The sequence below is a fragment of the Hippichthys cyanospilos genome, chromosome 17 (genome assembly GCF_059441005.1).
Source record: "Hippichthys cyanospilos isolate Australia breed blue-spotted pipefish chromosome 17, RoL_Hcya_1.0, whole genome shotgun sequence".
Lineage (NCBI taxonomy): Eukaryota > Metazoa > Chordata > Actinopteri > Syngnathiformes > Syngnathidae > Hippichthys > Hippichthys cyanospilos.
The window spans coordinates 3,953,142-3,967,500 of record NC_142385.1 but is presented as its reverse complement, the minus strand read 5'-3'; the positions used below and the strand labels follow the sequence as shown (position 1 = coordinate 3,967,500).

General features: G+C 38.5%; 1 protein-coding gene across 2 annotated transcripts in view; it reads right to left on the bottom strand.

The window, feature by feature from the left end:
- abcc3 (ATP-binding cassette, sub-family C (CFTR/MRP), member 3) overlaps positions 1-14,359 on the bottom strand; it is a 59,004-nt gene that overhangs the window by 7,856 nt on the left and 36,789 nt on the right. The window contains exons 17-26 of one of the 2 annotated variants that reach the window (XM_088438228.1): positions 12,295-12,471; positions 11,987-12,154; positions 10,878-11,061; positions 10,656-10,764; positions 9,117-9,276; positions 8,788-8,995; positions 6,671-6,981; positions 2,399-2,598; positions 503-629; positions 234-335 (exon numbers count right to left, since the gene is read on the bottom strand). In XM_088438228.1, the coding sequence (XP_088294354.1) occupies positions 234-335; positions 503-629; positions 2,399-2,598; positions 6,671-6,981; positions 8,788-8,995; positions 9,117-9,276; positions 10,656-10,764; positions 10,878-11,061; positions 11,987-12,154; positions 12,295-12,471 (1,746 nt within the window). Of the gene's footprint in view, positions 1-233; positions 336-502; positions 630-2,398; positions 2,599-5,885; positions 6,200-6,670; positions 6,982-8,787; positions 8,996-9,116; positions 9,277-10,655; positions 10,765-10,877; positions 11,062-11,986; positions 12,155-12,294; positions 12,472-14,359 lie in introns of both variants that reach the window. The other variant, XM_088438227.1, reaches the window with a different exon arrangement.

The window sequence follows — 14,359 nt, the reverse complement described above, 5'->3', positions numbered from 1 at the left end:
CAGTTGTTTCATATTAGTGAATTCTGCCCAAAGTTATAGAACTGGACTTTACAGTATGGTACAGATGGGGAGAGAACTGGACTTTACAGTATGGTACAGATGGGCAGTTCTCATCACTAAAGCATCCTTGTCTGCTTTGCCATTTATGGATTGAATTACAAATTATTATTATAAAGGATCACACTATTCATAGGCTGGGTTAACTGCTGTGGTAAAACCACAATGTACTGTACCTCTGTCTTGGTCTCAGAGTATTCCTTCACTCGTTCTACAGCTACAATGTTATTCTCTAAATCGGAAGTCATCCGTACCATCCAGTTTAGAGACATAGTCACCTGACGAAGAAACACACGTGAATTGAACTTGAAGGCAAAATGAAAATAACATGATTGGTCAAAGGAACATGAAAGCTGGCTACGTGTTGTTCTGTTTTCATGTTATTACCAAATCATGTTATGTTACCCAAGAAAATTATGAATTGTAAAAGCGAAAAGAAAAGTACCTGTAAAGCATAAGACACTGACAGACCCACAAGGCCAGGGTTAAGATCATTCTTTCCAGTGACCGCAAACAGAGCAGCAAACAATACGATGCAGTTCCCGATGAACTCTATACGTACACCCAGCCACCTGCATGACAGTCAAATATGAGAAACTTATTTAGTATTTTACTGTTAGGAGACATCCAAGAAGAAGCAGAGGTGAGACCAACATGGCTGGCCAGGCAAACACATTTCTCAGTGATATGCCTAAAAAAACTGAAATGGTCATGTGGGGTCTTAAAACATGGTTGGTTATGTGGGGTGTTTGCACACCCCGATACCAAAAGGTTTATAAGGTTAATCATACAACTGGTTCAATGAGTCATGAAAGTACCTGGAAAGAAAAAGAAACAAAAATTATAATATAGACATAAAAAAGTGGTGTCTTAACACCAGCACAGTGTTAAACAATACCTTTGTATCAAATATTTTTTTTGCTTAGGTGCAATTTTTAAAAACTGTCTTGAGTCTTTCATGTTTTTTCATCTGATTGCCCCCATGCAACCAGTTATTTGAGAGTCCTGAGGAGAGTGTGAGGCTGCTGAATCTGTACAGTACAGCGTTCCAAAGGTTAAGACAGAAAAAAAAACAACAACATCCATCTCTCCATTTTTTTTAGCCGCTTATTCCCACTATGGTCGCATGTGTGCTGGAGCCTAAAATATGCTATTCTAGTGGAGTCGAGACCAGCCCAGATCAGAGAGTATTTTTGAACAATAAATAAATACAATGAAACCCTAATATACAGTGGAAAGAAAATGCTATTCAAAAGCTGTCATCAAATCTTGTTTGTCAAAAATTCACTGAGACATATTATTATTTTTCACTTCAGATATTTTGGTACTGCAATTTCATATGCAATGACAATGTATCGTGTCTATCATTTTTTGATTTTTGTTTCATTTTATTTTATATTAAAAAAGCTATAGCTTATAGTTGTCCACGCACTATTTTTGTGTAAAAAGGCATGCTCCTTACAAATCAAAACTTAAAAATGTAAAAAACAAAGAAAAAAAAACATGGTTTCCCTTTGTCAATGCATCTTGCAAAAATGACATAGTCTGATGAGTTTTTGCACTTCTATAGATTGAAGAAGAAACCATTTTTAATTCACATAATCAAATTGTTTCGAATCGAAAGTTGTTTACAATCGAAAATCGACACTGAATTAAATCGGACACCCCAAAATCGGGATTGAATCGAACCATGAGACAGCCAAATATTCCCACCCCTAATAAGAACTATGTGCAGTACTACTGCTTTCATTTTAGGGGTAGAAGAATTAGGTTGTATTTTATGTTATCATCCATCCATTCATCCATATATATAGCAGCTTCTCCTCACAAGGGTCGCAGGCATGCTGGTGCCTATCCCAGCTGACTTGAGGCAGTAGGCGGGGGACACCCTCAAATGGTTGCTAGATAATTGCAGGGCACACATGGACAAACAACCATTCACGCACCCAGTCACACCTAAGGACAATTTTTAATGTCCAATACACCTGCCATGCACGCTTTTAAAGTGTGGGAGGAAGTCAGAGTTCCCGGAGAGAAGCCACACGGGCTGGGGAAGTTATATTGTTGTAAATAAATATTGGTTAAAAAAGATGTCAGTCTGACATTAGCTCAATGACTATTACAGCAATAAAAATAAATATTATGGGGGGCATTAGGTCCATGCTTCTCGAATGAGGAAAACATCTCGGCGGTTAAACAACAAAACCACAAAAAATACATCAATGACACAAATTAAGATGTGCCACAAAATGTAAAACATAAGACCAAATCAAGGGAACAAGCATTGTTAAAAAAAAAAAAGAACTACTGATGTGTAAACGTATGGAAAGAAGATACATACCTGTTAGACACTATACCGGGGTAGTAACTCTTTTGGTTCTCATCCACTTTCATATCACTCATTAAAACAAAGGCAGAGTTTCGACCAAAGGCTCGGATAACACTCGAGCCAGTGATGGTCTCAGAGAAATGGGAGTAAATGGGCGAGCGGCTGACAGACTCCAGACGCTTCAGTTGCCGAGATGTGGCGACATAAAATCTCTAGAGGCAGCAAGGGGTAAAAAAAAAAAAAAAAAAAAAAAACGTGAAGTTACTAGTTAACATATTGCAGACACATAATATAAATATTATATAGCACATCCACACACACATACATACAAACATACAGAATATTGAGGTTGTGCTAACAAAACACCTGCAACCAGTGTCAGATATTAAGAAAAAAAATGTGGCATGAGCCAATCTGAGAGTTCAGTCGACAACATTTGAACCCTGTCTAAGCTAAAACTTTAATAAATATTTACAGTCTGCATTTGGATGTAAATATTAGGCTTGAGCTGCAGGGGGTTTGTTGAACATTATTTTCTAACAATTACAAGAAAAGACCTCGCAGTGGTCACTGCCTAATTAAAAATGTGCTTTGTGTGTTAGTATTGTTACCATTTTTTTTTTTTTATTAGTGAGTAGTTTGGCTTTGATTTACCAACACAAATCACTCATACAGGGGACACAAAAGACAGCAATATCAACAAGACATATGCCATGCAGAGAAAATTAATATCATGACAGTTCCAGAGATGATCAAGCTTGTTAGTACGGAATTAACAGAAAGAAAGAATTAAAATTGCCCAGTCATTTTTTTCAAAATCCTTAACATTTTCCAGATCAGTTGTGTGCTCGCTTAAACTCAATTGATTAATGATTGTGATCATGACGTAAGAATCTGTTTTGTTCTCATTTGTTACTGAAACTTGAACTCATAAAAATGATACACCAATGAGAACAATATGATTATGTTCCCTTCAACGAGATAGGTTTTCAATCAAATGTGAAAACTCTGGTCAGAGTGGCCATTGATTTGAATTCTACTGATAATAAACATAAAAAGGATGAGAAAGAAGCTATATAATTGCAACTACTGGCAGTGTTTTTCAGCAACAACACAATTCATCTGGGTCTGATACCAAGAATAATACTAAAGCTGCTCCGGTGGTAGGAATAATCCTTCAGCGCTACATGACCTAATGAGTCTTAACTGCCTGCTTATTGGAATAATTCCAACGCCACAATTAAATCAGCTAATACTAACTAAACATATGTAATCGGCGGCCAGGTATTGAAGCGAATTTACACCAAATATTTTTGTTACTAGAAATTACAAAAAGGTACAAGTACTAGAAATATCTGACATTTTTATGAGCTATTATAATCCCTAGGATGAGACAGGAGGAAGTCTGGGGCACAAGCATACTCCAGAATTAAGACCCAGAAAATTATTAACGTTGACAGGACAAAGATCTACAGTAGATTCAAAGTGCCATCCAGGGTTCCTAGTGCTTCATTGTTTCTGTATCAAATCTTACTGATACAGTATGTTTAACAATTCTCTCAAAATTATTTTGAAGTTGAAACCCAAAATGAACAGCAACAACAACAGCCACATCAGGAACAAAATCTACTCCAAAAACTCAGCTGAAGCTAACTGTGCCAAAGCTCTGCTGTACATAACACCAACTCACCCACCGCACTGTCATAAGAATAGCATGTGTTAATAACACAAAGGTGCACATGCCTCCTCAGGCTATTTTAAGTGAACAATCACAACATAACTCTTGTCTAAGATAAGAGCAAAACATTCTAGTCCAATATGAGTAATGCAAAAAAATGGTAAACATAATCAATAACATCAATTATTTCTGCCACCAGAGCTTACAGATTTCATTATCATCATGGTTAATGAAATACCACTAGTAATAAGAATTTTTGACGATGGCTCAGGAGCAAACGCTGCAACAGGCAGAACCATTCTGCAACCAACATGTTACAAACACAGGAATGATGCAAAAATAAAAATAAAGTATCTGCAAAAAATGCAAACATTCAAAAAAATGCAGCCAACAAAAAACACATCCAGATTAAAACAACTGCAACAACAAAATATGCTGCGGGTTGCGGGGCACTGACGAGTCAATCATATAACGGTGGTGCAATAAATAGTAATAGTAAGTCTTAAAAAAAAAGAGCGAAACAGAATGAGAGTCGGTTTGGGTTTGGTCTCCTGCTTCAAATCTTTCTTTTTGAATCTTTTTACTTCAATTCTCATTTAATGTCACTCATGCTGTTTTCACTGATATGATACTGTATCCCTCGATGCATTTTACACCCTCCAGTTGGTATATGCTTTACCCGACTTCGACCACCAGGTTTCAGTGACCCCAAAGGCAGTTGGTTACTATTCCTACTTTTGTGCCCCTAGACGGGTGTCAAACTCATTTTTATGGTGGGCCGCATTGCAGTTAGTTTCTATGGGAGGCTCATTATGACGAAAACATGAAATGGATTTTAAGAAGAATATGATCTTTGAACATTTACTAACTCAGAGGCCAGAAAAAAACTGTTCATAAGGAGGATTGGTAGCAAAAAAATGCTTGTTGTTTCCTTTTTGTGTGTGTTTATATATATATATATATATATATATATATATATATATATATATATATATATATATATATATATATATAATGTTTATTTCTTTTTTTAATTGATATTTCTGTCTTTGGGCCTTGACTTTAACACCTGTGCCCTAGAGTATGACAGATTGGTCAAAGTCCTGTTCTGTGTTTGAGTTGGCTTTGATATTTGTTTAGATTTCATTTTGGTGTTGTGGTGTTGTTTTCTTGTCCTTTTGTGTCAGGGTCTCCTTTAGTTGGTTGTGTCTAACTGTGATCGTCAAAACCTTCCCCCGTGTTCACTAATCTACTCCCTACACCACTTGTGTCTTGTACAGGTATTCATCGTTGTCGCGTCAATTTGGCATGTATTTAGTTTGTTTCTTTTCAATTTTTGTCAAATCATTGTCGTCACCCAGCCACTTTGTCAAGTGTGCGTTGATTTAATCCCTTTTCTTCCTGAGTCCTGTTTTAATTGCAGTGTCTTTTGGGTTATCTTTTAAAGTCGTTTTTTTTTTTTTTTTTAAATTTGCTTCCCTTTCATGTTGTGTTTGCATCTTTTATTTTTTGTTGCTGCATTTTTTCAAAAATGAGTTTGCATATTTTGTTTTCAGTTGTTTTTGTTGTTTGCCTCATTCCTGTACTTGTAGCGATCTGCCGGTTGCAGCATGTTTACCATACAGTTGTTATTGCATGAAAAAAAATCCACAAAACATTATTGACATCAACAAAAAACCAAGAAATATTAAACTCAACCCTAACATCTGACTATTAACACACTAAAAGCTATTAGAGTACCACCTAAAACACAGTCTAAAGCACATTTTTTCATCAGCAACACGGTCAGACATGCATGTTACATACTTGCTTACTATTTACCTGAACCCACCAATAGAACACCATTAATGGGGCTACGACTATGAGGAACATGGGGGTGAGGGCAGAGCATATGAGCAGCACGTTCAGTGTGTACCAGAAAGTGCGCATCCATATGTCAATTTGATGTGGAATCTGAGAGTCTATGGAATCCATGTCTTTGCTGAAGCGGTTTATTAACCGCCCAACTGGGTTGCTCTCAAAGAAGGCCTGTGGCGCTTTCAGCACCCCCTTGAGCATGTTGCGGTGCATGAGCTTGGCTGCCCATACCATACCATAGGCCTGGGACAACAGGGAGTTAACCAATATCAGCACACCTGAGAGAAGGGGAGTAAGCAGGGTAGGGAACAACACAACATCCAAATTACTGATAGTGAAATCACGACTTTGTAAAATCAAGATCCTCCATTAAAAAGAAAAAAAAAACGAAGATGACACTATTGTCCAATGTAGGGCTTATGAAAATGCAGTGCAATTCTGCTGCTTTGCACCTGGAAATAATGAACACGGGTTTCATAATCCCTCAAAATCACTTGGATCAGTACAACTCCACCACTATAGGGAGCCATAGTTATTTGTCGTACGACTTTTTGTGTTTGCGTGTTTAAGTGTTGAAGAAGAATATGGGCATAACAGGAAACAGGAAAGCAGAATGAAATCAGAGCTGCAATGCTCAGCATGAACACAGCTGTAGAAAATAAATGATGAAAACAAAGCACAAACACTGGAATGTTACAATTACAGCAAACGTGCATCCAGCATGCATTGTTTTCCAATTTGCCGAATACCTGGACAAAGACGTATACGAGAGCCAGGGGTGCTATGACAACAGCAAAGATGGGCGTGCTGGAAATGATAACAATCATGGTGGAGAGAGAAACAAAAAAGGTGCCCAGGAACATGAGCACAGTAGAAGGCAGGGTTTCATCGATAATGTAGATGTCTTTGGAGAAACGGTTGATGATGCGTCCTATAGGGGTAGTGTCAAAAAAAGACTGGAGTGTGTGAAGTTTGTTGGCGAGCAGGTTATGATGCAGCTTCCTTGCTGCACCAATGTTTCCCATGGCTAACGTAAAGGAAGAGATCATGACCAGGACACCTGAGATTGATTTCAGAAAAGAAGTGTTTTGTTGCTTGGTGCAAAGTTGCAAAGGGAAAAAAGCTTTAGACAACAATATGCATCACATTCACAACGTTAACATGCTAGATACAAACACATCGAATAATAAATGACAATTAAGAAAAACAATAATAAAGCATCACATAAAATGATACCCCTGTATGCATGCACCCTTTCTACGTAGCATATACAATTCATTAATTTCAATTTGGTTCAGTTCTTTACTATTAAAATGGTCGTGAATCATTTTGGCTGACACTAAAGAAATACTTAATTTCTACTACATTTAGGGGTGTACAGTATCTGGCAATAAATGGACTAAACCATAAATAAAATCTTCATTATTTCCTTTGATGGTAGCATGGTGCACGAGTGGTTAGCACGACCGGATCACAGTTCTGAGGTCTCGGTTTTGCTTCCGGCTCGTGCCCTGTGTGGAGTTTGTATGTTTTCCCCGTATCTGTGTGGATTTTCCCTGGGTACTCCAGTTTCTTTCCACATTCCAAATAACATGCATGGTAGATATATTGGACACTCCAAATTGCCATTAGGTGTGTTTAAGACTGTAAATGGTTGTTTGTGTCTGTGTGCCTGCGATTGGCTGGCAACTAGTTCAGGGTGTACCTCACCTATTGCCCAAAGCCAGCTGGGTTAGGCTCAAGCATGCCTGTGACCCTAATGAGGATATGCGGCTAACAAAATGAAGGGATGGATGAATATTTCCTATGACGAAAATGTTGTCTTTCGAAAGTTGAACAAAACAGAGGTTGACTTTTGCCCAGGAACGAACTGTGTTTGCGTACACTGAGTACAATTTGTGTACACTGTGACTGGCTAGCAACCGGTCCAGGGTGTCCCCCGCCTACCACTTGAAGATGGCGAGCGCAATGAAGACTACCTTTTTTAAAAACTCAAGTGCATATTTTATATGTGCCAACTAAATGAAATGGTAATTCAGGCACTGAGTAAAATAAGTTGGGAAATGGTGAATAAATACCTCATTTTTAGACATTAAAAGACCTAGACCATGATATTTTTACACATTCCACAGGTAAACATATGCATATAAATTAAACTAAAAATTAAAACTAAATTCAACTAAAACAGAACTAAAAGACATGGATGAAACGGGCGGCTATTATTTTTGAACGGGCGATACGGGGGTGGTGTAGGGGAAGGTACAAATTTGTAAAATGTCGTCATGGGTTTTCTCAAGTCATGCCTGCTTGGGAGGGGCCAGTGTGAGCGCGCAGAATAAGCAAGGAATGATTAGAAATGCATCTACTGTGTAAAGGAAAATAACACTTTAAGTTGTTTAGGGTGAGAAATCAACATAATAGCATTGTTAAGGGGATCTTAAACTTTTTGGAGTCAGGGACCTCTTTTAGAAATCAAATCTTCCAAGGACCCCTAATGCAAATGTTTGCAGAAAAAAAAAATCCTTTAAGCCAAACATAAGTGCTCTTTTTATTCAGCAACTTCTCTAACGTGTATGTTTAACCAACCACGCAGACTCTCATCAGTTGATTTTCTTTTTCCAACAATGGTATATTCAGGCAGCATTAAGCCAGCAGTGTGCTGTGTAAACAAGCAAAGCTGCATGATGGTAGTGTCACTTTCACTGTATTGAGTAATTTGTGAGCAGAAAAGAGATGATGAACCTAACTTAGATTTACCCCTGCACAATTCCTAGGAACTAAATGCTAGCCACTTCTCCTACAGTCACTTTTATATTGTCTATGCTTGGAACAACATGCTAGCAAAAACACTAAAATGGTTTCTTACCTTGTGTAATGCCGAGTGCTGCATACACACCCACCCTCATATTAACATTGTCCTCAGTCTGATTTTGCAAGGCATCATTGGTCCATTCACTGAGCCAAATGTTAGCGCCGATTGCAGCTGCACTCTGGCAGCCATATAAAATGCAAATTAGCACAGACAGCAGTAGTCCCACTGCTTTGGCATACTCAAGGTAAACCTTGAGTTTGACCTGAAGGACAGAGCAGTGTTTAAATAAGAAAACAATAGGATGATTGAGTTTGTTCCAGAATGTGGTCTGTGTAGCAATTTAAAATGTTTAGAATAAGCACAAATGCTAAAAACAAACTGACCCTGCCTGTTTCTGCTGTTTCTGCTTGGATGAGTTTCTCTATTCCATGTGGCTGCTTCTTTTCCTGTGGCTCTGGCTGCTGCTTTTTCTGACTGCAGCCATGCCTCCTCACTGATCGAGATTTTGCAGTCTCACCATCTGCTGAAATGATGCTGATTTGCCTTTGATTACAAGAACTTATGTCAGTCGTGTACTGAAAAATGAACTTTTTTTTAAAGATTTTTAATGGCTTTTTCTCAATTGTAATGCTTTGTAGTGCTTTGTGTTTTCTTTGGTACTTGTACTTGATATTACTTTTTTTTTCGTACTCAGTAGTGATACTTTATGTTTGTATTATGTATTATTTCTTTATCTTGGTACTTTGCTTAAAGGGGGTTTGTATAATTTTTTTGTATGAGCCCGTGGGAGCTTTAGGGGCATTACGGTAAACGCAGCAATAAACACTCCTCCTCCTGCTGTCCGTAGCTGTAACATACATGGCGACCTTCGGAGGAGTGCCACTCCAATGTAATATAATTTAATGATAACTAGACCTATGATTATATTTAAAACATACTGTTGGTCATTAAGAACACATTTATTTGCAAGTTTTTAAAATTTATATTAATTTAATTTATTCACTTTTAATGAAAAACGGTTGATATCTTACACAGTGTCACTTTAAGATTATTCTAGTCTCCCTTAAGGCATGGGCCAATAACTGTTTTGAAAGTTTACCGTGGTGTTAAAAGTCAAGGTTTCAATAACCGTTAATACTGTCTTTTTCCTTTTATTTTTTCATTTAATCAATCAAAGGGGCATTTCAATGGGGCCGAATATGATTGGTTGCCTGCAGAGACACAATTTGATGATGTCACCACTTCTGGGAGACGACTGAACAGAACATTACCAATCAATATCAAAGCTTCCAAAAGGAAAACGCAAGTGCTCTCTTTTTTAATTAATAATAACATATTAAGGCTCATGTTAGTCAAACAAATGCGTTTTCTGTATAATTTTAAGGGTTCAAAGTGATAACGTTCAAAAAGAACATTCGTTGTTTGCACATTATTGTGGTGTATTTTATTTTGTTTGTTGCCCTGGAGAGGTGTTTGGGGTTTGCACATCCTGTTTTAGTCGCAAGCAAATGTTACGTCGTGAAGTGACGGAAAGCAAGTGCCGGCTGATTCAACAAAGGTGCTCATTTTTTCATTGGCCACTTTTTCTTTGGAAGTGACTTTTCATTTTTTCATTTAATAGCATTATGATGTTTTTCATTCCTTGTTGTATGTTTGCAATGTATGTTTTATAGTTTGATGGTGACGAATTAATAAACGTCATCTGTATTTGAAAATCTGGAGGCCTGTTGTTGATCAACGTGAGGGAGTGACACCCTTTTATTTTTAAGTTTTGACATTATCACGTATAAGTGTTAATTGCTGATGCAGATTTATTTATGTTTAAATACTAAATAGCCTATATCGTACGCGATTAAGGTGATGCAATGCCCAGTTAATGCGTATGTGTGGTATTTATTTGAGTTTGTACATGTTTGTATTACCTTATGAATTTTCTCTTTGCTTCATTTATTCCTGGTTCACTGTCAACCATGTCCATGTGGTTGCTAAGGGTATCCTCAGGAAACAAATCCTCATCATTTATTATTTCCTCTGTTAACATTAGGCAAATCATAATATTAAAGTGAAAGTTAAACATTTCAATTAGTATTACCTGCTAGTTTGGGAAGTTCAAATTTAAGATAAACCACCTAATTGTACAGTACCTGAGGCTTCATCTTCCTCGAGGACATCCTCCAGAGCGTAGTTCCTGAGAAACTCAGCAAATGCTCCATTTTGCTTGAGCAGCTCCTGATATGAGCCCATCTCGGACACTCTTCCATCCACCATCACCACTATATTGTCCACTTGGGGCAGGTAGCTGATGCCATGTGTTACCAAAATACGAGTCTGGGTTCAAACAAGTAGATTCAATAACAGTAATAATATTAAATCCATCAAATGAGAACTGAAAAAAAAAAAAACACAAATGAAGAGGGATGGGACGAGATCCTGTACAATGATTAGAACACCATGAGATTTTTCTTCCCTGCACAACACAAAATCTATTTTTCTTTTGGCTGATATTTTTTAAATGAAGTATACAGGAAGAAGCGCATTGCAACATCTACCTTGACCATAACCTGCTAGTCAAGTTGAGTTTATTCCTATAGCCCTGAATCACCGCAGTCTCAAAGGGCTTGCAGCTCGCAAAAAAGAGTTGAGAGTTGCGACACACAATATAAACAACACAACATTGGTCTGAAATCGCCAATTGAAAATACTAAGAAACATATCTAATTTTTATGACAATTGTACAATGTATTGCCAGCGTTTACGGCCCCACTGAACACAAATTAGCCACTAGCTAGCAGTATTCGAGTGCTTCGTTTCATCTGGCGAGAGCAGTCTGATTACTGTTCAAAGTCAGTTGACTAAATGACTGCACACTGATGCTGACACCCTTACACAGTTGTCGTTCCCACTCTTCACTTATAAACTTACAAGACTGACGCAAATATGTGTTCTCAATCTCAGTTTATTCATCCATCGATTTTCTTTAGCCAGTTATCCTCACAAGGGTCTTGCTGGTGCCTATCCAGGCTGACTTGGGGCAGTAGGCGGGGGACATACTGAGCTGGTTGGCAGCCGATTGCAAGGCACACCCGGACAAACAACCACTCACGCACCTAATCACACCTAATGACAATTTAGTGTGTCAATTTGTGTCCTCATTTTATTATTGTGGACTCAATCTCAAATAGATCTCTCATATTGTAGGTTGTCTCGTCCCATCCCAAAAATGATTACATCCATTTGCATGATGTTAACACACCTTTCCCTTTAGTGCACCTTCAGGACCTATGAGCTTGTCAAATATATGTTTAGACACATGGGCGTCAACAGCAGACAGCGGGTCATCCAGGAGGTAGACATCTGCATCACTATATAGAGCTCGGGCTAGACTGACCCTCTGTCTCTGGCCTCCAGAGAGGTTAATGCCCTGTGGTATCAACAAGGATGGGAATTTAAAATACTTATACAGTAGGTACACTATGTATGATTTTAACACCCCTGCTTGTTCCGCAGAGCTACAAAATGTTCTCAGTCAAGATGAGTGAAAACCAGGCTGAAAGGACATACTTTTTCACCTATTTCCGTCATGTCCCCTCCTGGCAAAACCTCCAGGTCAGGGGTTAAGGCGCAGGCCTCCACAACGCAACGGTACTTCTGTTCATTGTACGGTTTCCCAAAGAGGATATTATCACGCAGTGTGGCATTCTGTATCCAGGCCTGCTGAGGAACGTACGCCACTGTTCCCTGAAATAGAAAAGGCACAAATATATGTGAATTCCTGTAAACAAAGCTGTGATGTGACATTGCAAGGTGCTTAATTCATTTCAATGCACAGTTAGTGTCTTATCGCCGCAAGTTGCAGTGGTGGGTTATGACTTTCTGATGTGGGACTTGGATGGGTATTTGGTGACCTAATCCAACTCATAATAATGTAATCGTATCATAAAAAACAGAGGTGTGCATTTTATTTATTTTTTTGGTCCCTGATTCCCTTTTGATCTAAGTTGTACAGGTTGCACTTCCGTCAACAATTTTGCCTGCATTGGGTACTGTCTGTTCCCATTGCCACAAGTAGCCCTTATAGTCAGTTGTCATCCGGCGGCCTGTCAGAAAAAAGGGCATTCCTCGCTCACTTCTTTGAAATAATGTACGAAAATTCCGTATAACAAAGGCTAACATGGACACTGAAGGACAAGTCACTAAACTATTACAAAAAACGACTTCACAGATGATTGTCAATACTCTCTTTATCACAAGCAATCCCTCCCGTATCCCCGGCACTGACACATTAAATGTGTATTCATGTGCACACCTCTTGTTAAATAACTGTACATAACCTACCATGCATACATGCACTTTTTGTGGTTAATGGAGGCCGGAACCCCCCCGCGATAAGTGAAAACTGCAAAGTAGCGCCATCGCCTCAACGGAATTTTTTTCAAACGAGAAAAATCATCATACTAAAAATATTTGACAAATATCACTTCCAGTACAGTAATTTACTTAATTCTTAGTTTAATAAACAGTATACAGTAACTGAACAGTTATCCGTTTCCATCCTTTGAAGTCTCGCGGCAGCCGCGGTCATATTAGCGGCGCCCGGAAGTCTAATTAAAGTGAAGCCTGATAGTAAATATGATAACAAGTATACACTTGAAATTCCAATTTATCACAAAAGAAATGTAGGTTAAAGTCAGATTTCCAAAGCTGTGCATTTCACTGTTGCTGTCTGTGCCTCCGTGTGTGTTTTGACCTCGGCACGCCTACGAGACACGTAAATGGCTCCCGGCACGACCATGGGGGTTGGGACAGCTGTATATTAAGTTCTGCCCTGGGTCGATGGCAGGAGTTGTAATCTACTAAGGAGAAATGTGAAAAGTATTTATACTTTACTTATTTTAAACAAACATTACTGCAGTACACATATTTACTTTATTCTCAAATCATTAAACTTTGTATAGTAACTGCACTGTTATCCCTTTGGTTTCTATCCCTTGGCTGTAGTCGAGGGACATGTAGGGCCAGAGTTGCCCTCGGAATAACTACCCTCATTCATCAAACTGGAGTGGAGTTTGTAGCTGACCAAACATGATAACAAGCAGAGTTTAAACTTCCAATTCCAATTTATTACAAAGGCACTCCAGGTAACAGATTTCCAACACTCTAAGTCATCCCTATCGCTCTCCTTCTGCCAAGCTCGTGTGTGATCTTTACACAGAGAACCTCCGAGTACTGTCCTCAACTGACTGCCCAGGCAATCCGTCAATCAGCTCATGAGTACTCCTACGAGAAACAGGATCGGCTCCCAGTGAGTGGATAACAACTCCTGCCCTCATTAATCCATGTTGTACCGGGAGCCAATCGTGTTGTAGATATTCTTCCATGTGGCCCAAGCCAAAACAAGTTTGCCAACCCTGCCATAATATATAATTGAAAAATGGGATAAATTATGTTGATGGAAAGGATTAGAAAGCTCATCTGAGGGACAGTATAGACTTAATGATTTGTCGACGTCAATGGAGAAATCAGATACGTAGATGACTAGGACATGTGCAGAGAGAAAGGACTTCTGCTGGAAGAAGGATGCTGGAAATACAAGCTGCCTGGTAAAAGGCAAAAAACTAGACCATAG